Genomic DNA, 16,648 nt, shown 5'->3' on the forward strand with positions numbered 1-16,648 from the left:
ATAAAAGAACTTGGTAATGTGTCATACTATCTTGGTATAGAAATTGAGAAACAAAATGATGGTTCTTATCTTCTAAGCCAGAAGCAGAAAATAAATGAGCTTATTGAAAGTTTAGGTATGCAAGATGCCCAAGTTGTAAGCACTCCCATGATCACTGATTTTCTGAAGGATGAAACAGTAACAGAACCTTTACCAGATAACATCCAATATAGATCAGCCATAGGTAAGCTTTTATATCTAACTACCACATACAGGGCTGATATAGCAAATGCAGTAGGAATTTTGAGCAGAAGGGTCAGCTCACCTACCAAATCAGATTGGACTGCAGTTAAAAGGATGGTAAGGTATTTAAAGGGTACCATTGATTGTAAATTAAAGATTTCAGCCAATAGTAATCCAAAACTAATATGTTACTGTGATTCAGATTGGGCAGGGGATCATTCTGATTATAAATCCACAAGTGGATATTTGTTTATGTATGGAAATGTACACATTTCATGGGCCAGTCATAAACAAAGTATTGTGAGTTTGTCTTCTACAGAAGCTGAATACGTGGCCGTATCGGAAGCGTGCAGAGAACTGATGTGGATTGAAAAACTTTTGCTGGATTTCGGAATAGCTGAAAAGAGACCAATCCAGATAATGGAAGATAATCAGAGCTGCATCCGACTGTCACAGAATGACAAGGTTCAGTCACGTACCAAGCACATCGCAACGAAATACCACAACGTGCGAGAGTTGGCGAAAGAAGGGGTCATCAGTCTACACTATTGTCACACCAGTGAGATGACAGCTGACATCATGACCAAACCGTTACCCAGAGAACATTTTGTGAATCTGCGTATAAAGCTTGGACTTTGTATGAATAAATAATTGCATGACAGTTATGCATGAGAAGGGGTTTGTTGGAATGTAATTGTATTTTACATGCATTGCCTGTCACCTATTATTTCTCTGTGATTACTCTGTGACCTCTGATGTGAATTACTTAGAGAGGTCACACAGCTATGCAACTTCCTGTGGGGGTTAGATACAGTAGATGCAGCAGATGCAGCACATGGAGCTCATGATCTCTCCTAACCTGAGAGGATCTATGGTGGTGTGAGCATCCATTACCATCTAAGCACATGGAAGGAGCTGATAATACAAATGTATAGTAATATGTATATAAAAGCCTGTCTGATTATAATCTAACTACAAACTGTGAGTAAACAGATGTTTTGTTACTTCAACTTTAAAGTGACTCAGCAGTGAATTATTCAGGGGTGAATGAGAGAGAGATGAAGAAAGAAATTAACATTTCTAAAGCTGAAGCTGTGTGTACTAAAATCTGCTAATTATTTACTACAAATAATCCAACACTTTTGACCCCGGAGTGGGTTGTCGTCACGACGGACGCCTCTTTGACGGGCTGGGGAGCCCACTGTTTGGGAAGGACAGCGCAGGGGCTCTGGTCTCCTGCAGAGGCAAAGTGGTCTATCAACCTCCTGGAACTCAGAGCCATTCGGTTGGCGCTTTTGGAGTTTCTTCCAGTACTGGTGTTGAAGCCAGTATGGATCCTGTCGGACAATGCCACGGCTGTGGCCTATGTCAATCGCCAGGGAGGTACCAAGAGCGCCCCTCTAGCCAAGGAGGCCATGAAACTATGCCAGTGGGCGGAAGCGAACCTGGAACAGCTGTCGGCGGCCCACATTGCCGGAGTCATGAATGTCAAGGTGGACTTTCTCAGTCGCCATACCTTGGATCCCGGAGAGTGGCAGTTATCGGCTCAGGTGTTCTTGGACATCACGAAGCACTGGGGCCAGCCGAGCCTAGATCTGATGGCGTCATCGGCCAATTGCCAAGTGCCGCGCTTTTTCAGTAGAGGACGGGACCCTCGATCTCTGGGAGTAGATGCTCTCCTCCAACAGTGGCCGACACAGGAGCTTCTCTATGTGTTCCCGCCCTGGCCCATGTTGGGCAGGGTGCTAGACCGGGTGGCAAAGCATCCGGGCCGGGTAATCCTGGTGGGTCCGGACTGGCCCAGACGTCCCTGGTATGCGGACTTGATCAGGCTCTCAGTGGACGACCCTCTGCGGCTGCCAGTGGAGCAGGGCCTGTTGCATCATGGTCCCGTGGTGATGGAGGATCCCTCCCCCTTTGGTCTTACGGCCTGGCTATTGAGCGGCAGCGTCTGAGGAAGAAGGGCTTCTCAGACAAGGTCATTGCCACTATGCTGAGAGCGAGGAAGCGCTCTACTTCTACTGCTTACGCCAGGGTTTGGCGTACCTTTGCATCGTGGTGTGAGGCAGGCTCCCTTTCTCCCTTCACTGCTCCAATTTCTTCAGTGTTGGCGTTCCTGCAAGAAGGTCTGGAGAAAGGCCTGTCGCTCAGTTCCCTTAAAGTCCAGATAGCGGCTCTGGCCTGCTTCAGGGGCCGCCTGAAGGGTGCTTCCCTGGCTTCGCAGCCAGATGTGGTGCGCTTTCTCAAGGGAATTAATCACCTGCGCCCTCTTCTGCACTCAGTGGTACCTGCGTGGAATCTCAATCTGGTGCTAAGAGCCTTGCAGAAGCCGCCTTTTGAACCCTTGTCGAGGGCATCTCTGAAAGACCTGACGTTGAAAGCAGTCTTTTTGGTGGCTATCACTTCAGCCAGAAGAGTTTCCGAGCTCCAGGCGCTATGATGTCGAGAGCCCTTTCTGCAGTTCACTGAGGCAGGAGTGTCAATTCGCACAGTGCCTTCCTTCCTGCCCAAGATGGTTTCTCGCTTCCATGTGAATCAGCAGCTCTGTCTCCCATCCTTTCGTAGGGAGGACTACCCAGAGGAGTACTCTGCTCTCAAATATGTAGATGTGAGATGAGTCATCAGATACTTGGAAGTGACCAATGATTTCCGGAAGTCGGATCATCTGTTTGTCCTGTTTGCAGGTCCTCGTAAGGGTCTGCAGGCTGCTAAGCCTACAGTGGCAAGATGGGTCAAGGAAGCCATTGCAGCGGCTTATGTGGCCGCGGGGAAGGTGCCGCCTATCCGGCTGAAGGCTCACTCCACTAGAGCTCAGGCGGCCTCGATGGCAGAGGCCGGGTCCGTCTCCTTGGAAGAGATTTGTAAGGCGGCAACTTGGGCATCGGCTCATACCTTCTCCAGACATTACCTCTTGACTGTGGCTGCTCGGGCGGAGGCCCGGTTTGGAGCTTCAGTGTTGCGGTCAGGGATTTCTGTGTCCCGCCCTGGGTGAGTACTGCTTCGGTACATCCCACCAGTCTATGGATTGATCAGCATGATGATATGGAAGGTAAAATTATGTATCATACCTGATAATTTTCTTTCCATTAATCATAGCTGATCAATCCATAGCCCCTCCCAGATATCTGTACTGTTTTTATTCTGGTTGCATTTCAGGTTCAAGTTTAGTCTTCAGTTCCTGTTCAGGAGGACTTCGTGTTCAAGTTTTTTCAATTGGATTCTTCAGGAGTTGAGACGATTTTGTGTTACAGTGAGCTGCTGCATTCCTCTCCCCTCCGTTTTACGGGGCTGGATTGAGACCTAAATTCTGCCGGCGCTCCCTCCCGCTTCGTGAGGCTATAGGGCAGCTTTGTACCCCTCCCGCTTCGGCGGTGTTAGGGTCAGTCAGCTCCTGTTGCGGTTGCAGGATAAGCCAGATTCCCCCGCATCGGCGGGGTGGTGTCCCTCCCCCGCTCCGCGGGGATGAGCTGGACGGATTCCCCTCCCCCACTTGTGTGGGGATGAGCTGGGTTAATTCCCCTCCCCCGTTTCGGCGGTGGTGAGCTGGGCAGAGTGTCCCTTTGTGGGTGTAATTCTCTAAGTCTATGAGGTTGCCCCGGAATACATGTTCCCCTTGATTGACCTTCCGCCTTAAGTGCTGAGTCCTGCGGATGGAGCTTTGATATCGACATACTGAGGAGTTTCCGGCAGCACATGACCACATATAGGGAGGCAAAAGGATTGCTCTCTATCTCCACCTGCTGGTAGATGGACACAACCCACCAGTCTATGGATTGATCAGCTATGATTAATGGAAAGAAAATTATCAGGTATGATACATAATTTTACCTTATGTTTCTGCAGTTGGGTAGGTGAAGAAGTAGGTAGCCCCTGGTTTCTGGGCTTGCATTCCTTGGAGATAGTTTGTTTATGGCTAGCATGTATTCTGGAGACATACCAAACAGTATTTTGTATGTGATGGTGCTAGCTGTGAAGATTAGTCTTGCCTTGATTGGCAGTCAGTGTAGTATTTCGAGCAGTGGGGTAACACTTTCATATTTTGAGTTCTTGAATATTAGCCTTGCTGCTGTGTTTTGGACGGTTTGCAACAATTTCAATGTGTTTTCCTTGCATCCTACATATTCTGCATTACAGTAGTCTAGTTGTGATAGTATCGTCGATTGTACTATTATTATTATATTATTGCTATTATATATGGCACTAACATTTGAGTGCCCTGTTTATAAAATTAAGGGAAAAGCTTTTGAGTTGTTATGCTGCAAATGCACACCCTTTCTTGCCTGCTGCTGTTGTGTGGGACCACCTCAGTTTTCATCTTTACGCAAAGCTGGTCGCATTCATGTCACCAGAGCTGTCCTCAACATGAAGTTTTCTATTAAATGTATGCTTTTATATTTTTCTCATGTCCTTTTGCTGTTTTGAGGTACTTTTTTCCAGTTGATATATTTGTTTTTTTCAGTCACTTTCAAGTTTCCTTTATTTTTTAGCATTATCTTGTATAGGCTTTGCAGAGGACTTCGGTCTCCTGGTCAGGATACTTATTAGCAAAATCAAGTCATTTGATTTTGCAGTGGCAATTTTTCCAGATGAGGTGTCCCATAAAAAAAGCTCCCAGGGACTTTAAGATGTGCATCCGGTGCCACAGGACTATATCCATTATGAATACCCATAACTGGTGCCTGCTGTGCTTGAAGCCCAACCATGATCCCTCTTGTTAGAAATTGTATTGTTAAATATAAGTCCTGTTATCTTGGTGTTAATGATAACTTCAGAAAGACCGTGTAGTATGTGGGATTTTAATTTCTTTCATTTTCTTTTACAGCCAACTGGTTTATCGGTAGGATTGCAAATCGGAAGCAGCGGAGCACTACAAGAAAGTCCATCTTTTTCGAAAGAGGGTTTATGACAAGCTTGGGCAGAAATATGCCTCTGTGCAGAATTAAGTTTCCAAATATACTGTTTGGTGCCTAATATGGACATGATTGTAACTAAAGAGCTGGACTATGAAACAGACTCACCTGAGGCCACAGGTGAATATGCAGAACATTTACCTGTTAGGACTAGCACATGGTTACATTTCTTTCTACTCAGTGGGAATGATTGGCATAGGTGCACAGATCCTTTTGCCATGAGATGGATTGGTACCAGTACACAGAGCCATCTACCTGTGGGACTGATGAATCTGGGTATATGGAACCTTTTCTCTCTAGTTTCCTACTTCCAATCTCATCAAGCCTGATGCTGGTTAAGATCTGTTATTTTCTGATGGGCATTTGGCAGGCTGTGGAGATGGCAAGCCCAGTGAGCAATTACTAATATGACAGTTTGTAGTAGCAGAGAACCTATACTGAGAAATCAAAGATTAAATGCACTTGAAAAAAAACAACTCCTTTTCACTGCAATAACCAGTTTGTTCAGAGTAGGGTTGAAATGTTTTGACAGGTTGGTTTATGCATGCAGTCAGTCACCAGAAGCCATTAACATTAACCTGTTTATCATGATGGGATGAGAGAGAGAGGATGTTCCAGCCTGCTCCACTATAATTCTGTAGTTCTGTAAAAGGTCATGAGAAGATTTACAGGATATTCATTTCCTGCCAGGAAGTTTATTTCAATCAAGTATAATTAGCCAAACTGTACATAGGTTTGTCAATTAAGTGGTGTGTTTGTTGATTGGAAATTTATGTTCATACCCCATCATTCTATAAAAAGGTCAGCCAAAGTTAGGCACTAGTTGCTTGCATATATTATAAAATACAAGCATTTATACATGTGATTGTCATTTAAGTGCTAGCTGTGCATTTAGCAGTATTATATAACACTAGTAAAAAAGCCCCGTTTCTGATGCAAATGAAACGGGGCTAGCAATGTTTTCTTCTGTGTGCATGTGGGAGTGTGTGTGTCCCTGCCCTCTGGCCTCTCTCCCCTCCCCCCTCTGAGTCCTTCACTGTTACAGAGCCAGCGATTTGATTTCGTGCTCTGCTGTTTTCCTTCACTGACTGTTACAGAGAGGGCGGGGCAGACACTCATAGGGAAACCGGATATCTCGCCCCCTTCACACTTCCGGCTGGAGGCTTCATAGAACGTTGGTGTTGCTTTTTATATAGAGAGATACACATGTAACTGCCTTAGCGCATAAATGCAAGGGGTATGGTCACAGGGGATAGGAGCATGGGTATGTCTCCCATACATGTACATGAGCTGCATTTACAATATTTGGCCCCAAAACATGCCCCCAAATTTAGGTCTCAGTTTATAGTCAAGTCAGCATGTAAATGCAGACCTGCCCCCCCCCCCCCCCCCCCAATTTACCTGTACAGTGGATTTTTTTTCTCCTTCCTTGGCACAGCGTCAGACGTCTTCCCAATCACGTCCGGGATCTGCAAATACTTGAGCCGTGCCATGCAGGAAGTTGGGGAAATCTCGCGGGACTTGAAACCACAAGACTTTCCCAACTTCATGCATTGCGCTGCTCAAGTATCTGCAGAGCCCATCCATGCGGGGGAAGACAAGGATTTTGATGCTGCACCGAGGAAGGAGTAAAAAGATCTGCTGTAGAGGTAAATGGGGGGGGGGGGAGACTAGGTGAAGACTAGGGAGGGGGCATGAGAGAAAGGGGAGGGGAGAGCATGTTGTCCTCACAAAGTGTTCCACAACACTTTGCCTCCCCCCTCCCGGCTTATACTGAAGTATATACAGTATATGTTTACATTTATGGCTGCCGTAGACATGACATAAGTGGGCACGCCTAAATGTAGACACACAAATGCCGACTTATGCTAGTATTCTATAATGGAATCTGGGTGCCCAGATGCCATTATAGAATTAGCGCTTGGCATATTGAATCTGCGCACCTAACCTGTGATGCACAGTTATAGAATTAACCAAAGAAACTATATGCAGTTCAATTCTGGTAAAAGAAACAGAAATGCATTTTCTCCTGTACTCTGCTAAAATTCAAAAATTGATAAGATGTACATTTTTCAAAATGGACACATTCCAACCATTAAAAAATAATTAAATAAAAAAATATTTTTCTACCTTTGTTGTCTGTGTACTTTTCTAATTGGATTGGTCCCAATCTGTTCCACTTTTTGTTGCGGTCTTCTCCTAAATTCTTGTCCAGGTCTGCCTTTCCATTTCTTTTCTATATCCACCTGTATATGATTTTACCCCTTCTTTTCCTTATCACTCTCTAGTCTAGTTTCCATTTCACCTCTCATCTACCTATCAGCTTTTCCTGTTTCCCTCTCATCCCCTCTCCAGCAATCTCATTGCTCCTTCTGTCTTTATTTCCCCAAGTTTCCTATTCCCCTCCTTAGTCCATTTCTCTCTCTTTTGCACTCATCTACTCTGCTGGCTCTCATTCCCTCACCAGACCCAGTTCCATCTCCTTCCTTGCCTCCAGGCCATTCTTCTATACCCCATATCCTATTGCCTCTCTTTCACCGTCTTTTTAATCCTATTTCTACCCTCACTCAATCCCTTGGGAGACCTATCCCCTTCCTTCTCCAGTACCCCATCCCTTCTCAATGCCTCTCATCCTCTTTCCATCTTCTAGGTCATTCACACTACGTCTCAACCTTTCCCACAGTCCATCCCTCTTCTCCTACCCCTCATTTCACACACTCGCTCATTCTCCCAACCCATTAACATAAGAAGTGTTGCCATACTGGGACAGACCAAAGGTCCATCAAGCCTAGTTTCCTGTTTCCAACAGTGGCCAATCCAGGTTACAAGTACCTGGCAATATCCCAAAACAGTACAATACAATTTAAGCTGTTTATCCTAGAAATAAGCAGTGGATTTTCCCAAGTCCATCTTAATAATGGCTTATGGACTTTTCTTTTAGGAAGTTATCCAAACCTTTCTTTAAACCATGCTAAGCAAACTGCTTTTACCACATTCTCTGGCAATGAATTCCAGAATTTAATTACATGTCGAGTGAAGAAATATATTACCCCCACTCATACCCACCAATTGCCAAGTACTCACTATCTGCTTTAAATTCCCACTCCATCTCTCCCATGCATAATTCCCTGCTCTGCTCCCCAGCACTCTCCCATTCCACCAACAAATCCCAGTCATCTTCTGCTCTGTTCCCCTTCTCCCATTCCTAGCCCCATGTTCTGCTCTGTTTTTCTTCTTTCACCCTAGGCCCATCCATCTTTATTTATTTATTTATTTATTTGCTGCATTTGTATCCCACATTTTCCTACCATTTTGCAGGCTCGATGTGGCTTACATTATGCTGCCATGACAGTAGTCATTAGCAAGAAGTACGAAGAAGAACGAAGTATTGTTTTGATTAAGGTAAATGGAATTCATGAGAATTAGAAATAAATAAATAAATAATACATTACAAGATATGCAAAGAGTAAAATGACAATATGATTAACCAATTTAAGGATTTAAGAATTCTTATTATATTTATTTATATGCTGCATTTTCCCACCTTTTTTCCCATCGTCTGCTCTGTACCTCTTCTTCCCCCATCCATCTTCTGCTCTGTTCCTCTTCTCTCTCTAGTACAACCCACCTTTTGCTATGTTTCCATCCTTCCCTTTCCCAGTATTTCCAGGGTCTCCTGCCTATTTGATATTTCTTCTCTCTCTATGTCCACCATCATTCCGTGTTCCTGTCTATCCTGTCCTGTACCTCGCCTCTGTGTCTCTATTCTTCCCCCTCACTTCCCTTTCTCTTATACTCCTGGGGCCATCATCTCTCCATCTCATTCCCCCTCCCCATGGTATAGCATCTCTCTCCTCACAAAAATGAGCATCAAATCCATTACCCTTTACCCTCTCTCTCACTCCCTTCTCGGGTCCAGTGTCTCTCCCTCTGTCCAGTTTCTCTCTCTCTCTCTCTGGTTAACGCCCTCTCCTTTGCTCCAGGTCTCTCTTCCCTCTGTGTCCACTTCCCCAGGTCCAAGATCTCTCCCCCTCTCCTTTACTCCAGGTCTCTCCTGTCTCTTTTCCCTCTGTGCTCACCTCCTCAGGTCCAAGATCTCTCCCCCTCTTTTGCTCTAGGTCTCTGGGTCTCTCTTCCCTCCCCTAACGTTCAGCATCTCTCAATCTCAAGATGATTTATTCTTGATATACTGCTAAGGTCATACCATCATAGCGGTGTACAATAATATAATAATATAAAATGTAATATTAATATGAGAGATCAAGAAAAGGAACTCCAATAATCATAGGAAAGAGAAGAGAAAGGGAAAACATTCCAACAGGCTGAGACACACGACGACATTCTCATAGTGGCACAAGAAAACAGGATGAAATAGAATGGGGGACCAAGGGAAAAAACAGAATCTGAAAGAATTACGGCAAAATACAGTACACCTGGCAAAATAAATAATCTTCAGTGCTGCCTTAAACTCTGAATGGGATTGTAACTGGCATAGAGGAAGAGGAATAGAATCCCAGGTCTGGCAACTGAAAACATGGATTTCCTCAAAACAGAGGAACCAACGAGGGGAAGGTACTAACAATGTTGTGAGCCAGAACGTAAATCTTGTGTAGGGGAGTAAGGTATTAAGTATTTAGATAAAATTGGAAGTAGACCAGAGGTCATATGGATTAAAGTCAAAGTTTTGTACTGGACACAAAAATGTACAGGAAGCATGTTCCAGTGTAAGCAATAGAGTAACGTGATCATGCTTTTCTAGCCTCCTAATATCAGTTTGATCACAACATTTTGTATAGTTTGTAGGCGACAAACTTCCCACTGCATCAATCCGTTAAATAATCATTGCAATAGTCAATGCTGGTGAGCTCTAATGCATGGGTAAGTATACGTGGAGGGGCATTTTTGAAAGAAAAACATCTAAGTCAGAATTTGGACGTTTTACAAAGATGTCCAAATTCCGAAGCGAGGAGAAGATCATTTTTTAAAAAGATGGACATCCATCTTTTGTGTTCGAAAATACCATGGACGTCCTGCGATTTGGACATCTTTGATTTTTGGCCATTTTTAAAAAAAAGACATCCAAGTCTAAAACGTCCAAAGTCAAGCCATTGGGACTTGGGAGGAGCCAGCATTTTTAGTAGACTGGTCCCCCTGACATGCCAGGACAACAATCGGGCACCCTAGAGGGCACTGCAGTGGACTTAATAAAATGCGCCTAGGTACACAGCTCCCTTATCTTGTGTGCTGAGCCCCCCCCCCCCAAAAAAAAAAAACCCACTACCCCCAACTGTACACCACTACCATAGACCTTAAGGGTGAAGGGGGCACCTATATGTGGGTACAGTGGGTTTTTTGGTGAGTTTTGGAGGGCTCACAGTTTCCTGCATAAGTGTATCAGATAGTGGGGGTATTGGCCTGGGTCCACCTGTCTGAAGTGCACTGAACTACTCCAGGGACCTGCATACTGCTGTCATGGGCCTGAGTATTCATATAGCCATCAATAATATCCCTAAGTATTTCTGATGTACCAAACTGATTTTAAATAGGAGGGAAAAAAACTCAAATTATAAGGGAACACGCCGTCGTTGATACAACCAACATTAGGGAGGTCCCTTAAATCATCATGGGTAAAAAACCTCCTTCTGTTATTTCAAAAGTATGGCTCCTGCTCTAATACTTTAAGTCCCTCTCCGTTATCCGTTAAAGTATTAGAGCAGGAGCCCTAATGTTGGTTGTATCAACGACGGGGTGTTCCCTTATAATTTAAGGTTTTTTCCTCCTATTTAAAATCACTTTGGTACATCAGAAACACTTAGGGATATTATTGATGGCTATATGAATTATCAATTGTTGGATATCCTATAGAGCTCTTTTTCGAGATTTAGATGGGCCTGAGTATGACATCTGAGGCTGGCAAGTAATGTTCTTCAACACAATTTTTGTGGGTGGGAGGAGGTTAGTGACCACTGGGGGGGGGGAGCAAGGGGAGGTCATCCCTGATTCCCTCCAGTGGTCATTTGGGGCACCTTTTTGTGCCTTATTCATAAGAAACCAACAACTTAATATGTGGCAAAAAGAACCTCTGCTGGTGCCTCTCAAATCATGCATCAAAATCCAAAAGTTCTTTATCTGAATTTCAAGCGCACTCAGCTTGTTTAAGGCATGAAGTCGGCAGGCTATTGTAATCTGATTAGTAGGGGACCTCCTTGAAAAAGCTTGTTACAACCCTATTGCCGACATATTTTGAAATTTCTACTATAAGATGCGTATACTGTTAATCAAAAAGTTATAACATTGGAAGACTTAGGTCAGATACAAGTATAATTTATGTTAAGGAGGGTTGAGGTGGTTGAGCCAATGACGATGCGAGCGCATAAGACTACTATAAGTATGCAAGCTCACTGCCTTTTACTCAATAAACTTTAAAGAGAATGTATAGTTGCTCGCTTTGAGCTGAGTGCACTTGAAATTCAGATAAAGAACTTTTGGATTTTGATGCATTATTCATAAGAAAAACAGGTCTAGCTCAAAACGTCCAAGTTTTAGTGCTAGACGTTTTTGCTTTGTTCCATTATGGCTCAAAGACGTCCAAGTCTTAGGAACGCCCAAGTCCCACCTTGAACACGCCCCTGATACGCCCCCTTGAGATTTGGACAGACTTCTGAGAAAGATGTCCAAAATGTGATTTCAATTATATCGGACGTTTCTGTGAGATGGACGTCCAAACGCCGATTTATGTCACTTTTTGGACGTCCATCTCTTTCAAAAATGAGCCCTGATAGTGCATCTATTTCCAGCACAGAATGCATAGACCTGATCTGGCGCAAGTGGTAGAAGCTTTTAGAGATATTGGACAAGATGTGGCTGGAGAAAGTGAGACCTGCATTAAATGTTACCTTAAGGGAGTCCGAAGTGGGAATAATGTTTCCAAGAAGTTCTTGGGAAAGGGGGCCACGGGAGAAGGTCATGATTTTGGTCTTAGGTTCCATTTCATTCCTGTGTCTTTCTATCCAAAAGAATATGATTTCCAATTTTGAAGTGAGTGTTGCCTGTACTGAGAGGCCAGTGGGATCGAATGAGGCCAGGACTTGGATATCATCGGCACAGATGAATGGGCCAAAGCTGAGGTCCATAATTAGAGATGCTACTACTACTACTACTACTACTATTTAGCATTTCTATAGCACTACAAGGCATACGCAGCGCTGCACAAACATAGAAGAAAGACAGTCCCTGCTCAAAGAGCTTACAATCTAATAGACAAAAAATAAATAAAGTAATCAAATCAATTAATGTGAACGGGAAGGAAGAGAGGAGGGTAGGTGGAGGCGAGTGGTTACAAGTGGTTACGAGTCAAAAGCAATGTTAAAGAGGTGGGCTTTCAGTCTAGATTTAAAGGTGGCCAAGGATGGGGCAAGACGTAGGGGCTCAGGAAGTTTATTCCAGGCGTAGGGTGAAGCGAGACAGAAGGCGCAAAGTCTGGAGTTGGCAGTAGTGGAGAAGGGAACAGATAAGAAGGATTTATCCATGGAGCGGAGTGCACGGGAAGGGGTGTAGGGAAGGACGAGTGTGGAGAGATACTGGGGAGCAGCAGAGTGAATACATTTATAGGTTAGTAGAAGAAGTTTGAACAGGATGCGAAAACGGATAGGGAGCCAGTGAAGGGTCTTGAGGAGAGGGGTAGTATGAGTAAAGCGACCCTGGCGGAAGATGAGACGGGCAGCAGAGTTCTGAACCGACTGGAGAGGGGAGAGGTGACTAAGTGGGAGGCCAGCAAGAAGCAGATTGCAGTAGTCTAAACGAGAGGTGACAAGGGTGTGGATGAGGGTTTTGGTAGAGTGCTCGGTAAGAAAGGGGCGGATTTTACGAATGTTGTAAAGAAAGAAACGACAGGTCTTGGCGGTCTGCTGGATATGAGCAGAGAAGGAGAGAGAAGAGTCAAAGATGACCCCAAGGTTTCGAGCTGAGGAGACAGGGAGAATGAGAGAGCCATCAACAGAAATAGAAAACGGGGGGAGCGGGGAGGTGGGTTTGGGGGGGAAAATGAGAAGCTCGGTTTTGGTCATATTTAATTTCAGGTGGCGTTGAGACATCCAGGCAGCAATGTCAGACAAGCACGCTGAAACTTTGGTTTGGACGCAAGGTGAGATATCAGGGGTAGAAAGGTAGATTTGGGAGTCATCAGCATAGAGATGGTAGGAAAAGCCATGGGATGAGATTAATGAACCAAGGGAAGAAGTGTAGATAGAAAAGAGGAGGGGACCAAGAACAGAACCCTGAGGTACGCCGACAGGCAGAGGGATAGAAGTAGAAGAGGATCCACCAGACTGAACACTAAAGGTGCGGAGGGAGAGGTAGGAAGAGAACCAGGAAAGGACAGAGCCCTGGAATCCAAGTGAGGACAGGGTATCGAGAAGTATGCTGTGATCGACAGTGTCAAAAGCAGCGGAAAGATCAAGAAGAATGAGGATGGAATATTGACCTCTGGATTTAGCCAGTAATAGGTCATTGGAGACTTTAGTAAGCGCAGTTTCGGTTGAGTGGAGAGGGCGAAAACCAGATTGTAATGGGTCAAGAATAGCATGTGAGGAGAGAAAATCAAGGCAGCGGCGGTGAACAGCACGCTCAAGTAATTTGGAGAGAAAAGGAAGGAGGGAGATGGGTCGGTAATTAGAGGGACAAGTAGGGTCAAGTGAAGGCTTCTTAAGGAGAGGTGTGACCACAGCATGTTTAAAGGCAGCAGGGACAGTCGCAGTGGAAAGTGAGAGGTTGAGAATGTGACAGATAAAAGGAATAAGAGTAGGAGAGATGGCATTAAGAAGGTGGGTGGGAATGGGATCAGAGGAACAGGTGGTACATTTTGAGGAAGAAAGGAGGAAAGGGAATGAGGGGAAGGAGAGAGAGGGGAACGGACTAGTGGAGGGAGAGGTGGTGAGGTAGAGAAAGCAAGGTTTATCTTTTGAACCTTGTTGTGAAAGAATTCAGCAAGGGTCTGAGGAGATAATGAAGGGGGAGTTGGGGGAGGGGGCACCTTGAGGAGAGAGTTCAATGTGGTGAAGAGAAGTCGAGGATTAGAGCCAAGAGAGTTGGTCAGTTGGATATAATAATCCTGTTTGGCACGTAAAAGAGCAGATTGGAAGGAGGTCAGCATGAACTTAAAGTGTAAGAAATCAGCAAGGGCCCGAGATTTCCGCCAGAGGCGTTCGGCGGAGCGGGTACAGGAACGTAGGTAGCGGATATTAGAAGTCAGCCAAGGTTGGGGTTTTGTACGCCTTACAGGGCGGGTCATCAAAGGTGCAAGAGTGTCTAAGGCAGAGGATAGAGTATTGTTGTAAGAAGAAACAGCCTCGTTGACAGACGTGGATGGTGCCACAGTAGAGAGGAGGTTTGAAACATGGGAGGATAGAGATGAAGGGTCAATATCGTGAAGATTCCTAGATAAATTAGATAGGATAGGACGGGACTGGGAGGGAGGAGATTTAAGTGTGAAAGTTATAAGATGGTGATCAGAGGAGGGATGATCAGAGGCAAGGAAACTAGAAGGTGAACAGTTGGAGGAGAAGATGAGATCAAGACAGTGACCATTTTGATGAGTGGGGGAAGTGGAGCATAGTTGGAGATTAAAGGACGACGTTAAAGCGAGTAACTTGGAAATATATGAGTTGGAAGGATCATTAGCAGGAATATTAAAGTCACCAAGGATGAGAGAGGGGGAGGAAGGATCATGGAAGAAGGCAAGCCAGGTGTCAAAGTCACTGAGAAAGGATGAAAGGGACTTATGAGGGGGACGATAAATGACCGCTATTCGAAGAGGCAGGGGAGAGAAAAGGCGGATAGAGTGGACTTCAAAGTACAAGTATAGGGGTCAGTAATGAACTTTGGGGAAGGCCAGAGGGTACTGAAAATGGTGTAGATAAAGTATCCCTCCAAAGCAGGGACGTAGCCAGACAACAGATTTTGGGTGGGCCTAGGCAAGAATTGGGTGGGCACCAAGTGTTCTCCCCCCACCCACCACCACCACCAAAATAGCTGGCGGAAAAATGCTTCTTTCCACCTTGGCAGTCTGCAGCACGCATATGCTGAAAACTGAGCATGCACAGGTGCCAGTATTGTGGAGAGTAATGTTTTTGTTACCATCAGGGGGAAGTCTTCAGCTGGCAGAGCTTGGGATCCCCACCAGCTACTGCTAAATGTCTGCTACTGTTGGGTGGGCCTGAGCCCTAAGTGGGTGGGCCCTGGCCCACTCAGGCCCACCTGTGGCTACACCACTGCTCCAAAGGACCCAGTAAGATTGCTGGGAAAAGTAAAAATTAAACCAGCATCTTGCAGTGCCAGTGATACCTATTTGTTGTAGCCTATCTAGGAGTAGAGTATGATCCACTAAATCAAATGCAGAAGAAAGGCCTTACAGGCCCCCCGCCCTCATCCTTCACCTCTATCCCCTGACCCCCGTGATCCGGCATCTCTGTCTCTTCACTGGTCCAGCGTCTCTCCCCTTCTCCACGTGCCCAATATAAATCCCTTTTTCTCCTCTGTCTTCCCGTCAGCACTGTTCCTTCTGACTCGCCCACCTCCCGTAGTCTCTCTCCCCTCGCCTCAAATCCGCAGCTCCTTCCCACAGTGGTTCTGAGCTCTACAAAGAAAAGGCTGCCGGAACAGAGCTGCATGCTGCAACACTCACAGCCAGGTTCTGCTGGAACCTCCCCCATGGCAACATGAAGTGCTGTTACAGGGGCAGGTTCCAGCAGAGCCTGGCTATGAGTGTTGCAGCACGCGGCTCTGTTCCAGAAGCTCTTATGTACTTATGGCACATGAGGGAAGCATCCAGTCCAGCAGCATTTGGGAGGGCAATACCCCCAAACTACACCCATGATTTTGCTACTCCACAAAACAGTTATGATATAAAATAAACTAGATAATTTCTAGTAAAATACAAAACAGAGTAAAGCAATTTGACTGGGATTCACACCATATTCTTTTGCAATAGATGCTTGACTTGTTTGTTTTCTAATTTTTTTAAGAACTTCTATTTGTTCAGCCAGTGTTAAAGTCTTACAGTTCCGCTTCGGCAATGACGCTGACAACCCCAGTGTACACTCTAACAACATTCTTTCGCTTATTCTGCCTGTGGCAGTTAAAGGGGTGGTAAATTTGAAATCTCGTTGGTTGTCACGCGCCAATCGGTTTCCATATTCCGTGCACGCGCTTATGCGGAGTCTTTCCTGCAGAGGAGCGGTCTTGAACCATGCATACAAGCGAATCTTGCACTTATCAGTGGTGCGCTAAACCGAAGTTTGTCCCCATAGAAATTGATGGTGCCAAAAACAGGACCGAAGTACAGCATGCAGTTAAACAGAGCATGCGCTTATCCGACGTGCACTTACATGGAGTGCACTGTATATATATATATATATATATATATATATACAGTGCACTCCATGTAAGTGCACGTCGGATATATATATACAGTGGGGGAAATAAGTATTTGATCCCTCGCTGATTTTGTAAGTTTGCCC

General features: G+C 45.1%; 1 protein-coding gene across 3 annotated transcripts in view; it reads left to right on the forward strand.

Annotated features, from left to right (window-relative positions):
• RAD51D (RAD51 paralog D) overlaps nt 1-6,091 on the forward strand; it is a 287,517-nt gene extending 281,426 nt beyond the window's left edge. For all 3 annotated transcript variants that reach the window (XM_030222483.1, XM_030222485.1, XM_030222484.1), the window contains exon 11: nt 5,045-6,091. In XM_030222483.1, coding sequence (XP_030078343.1) covers nt 5,045-5,128 — 84 coding nt within the window. In that variant the 3' untranslated portion in view covers nt 5,129-6,091. The remainder of the gene's footprint in view (nt 1-5,044) is intronic.
• The last annotated feature ends 10,557 nt before the right edge of the window (nt 6,092-16,648 follow it).

This window comes from Microcaecilia unicolor, chromosome 13, assembly GCF_901765095.1.
Source record: "Microcaecilia unicolor chromosome 13, aMicUni1.1, whole genome shotgun sequence".
Classification (NCBI taxonomy): Eukaryota; Metazoa; Chordata; class Amphibia; order Gymnophiona; family Siphonopidae; genus Microcaecilia; species Microcaecilia unicolor.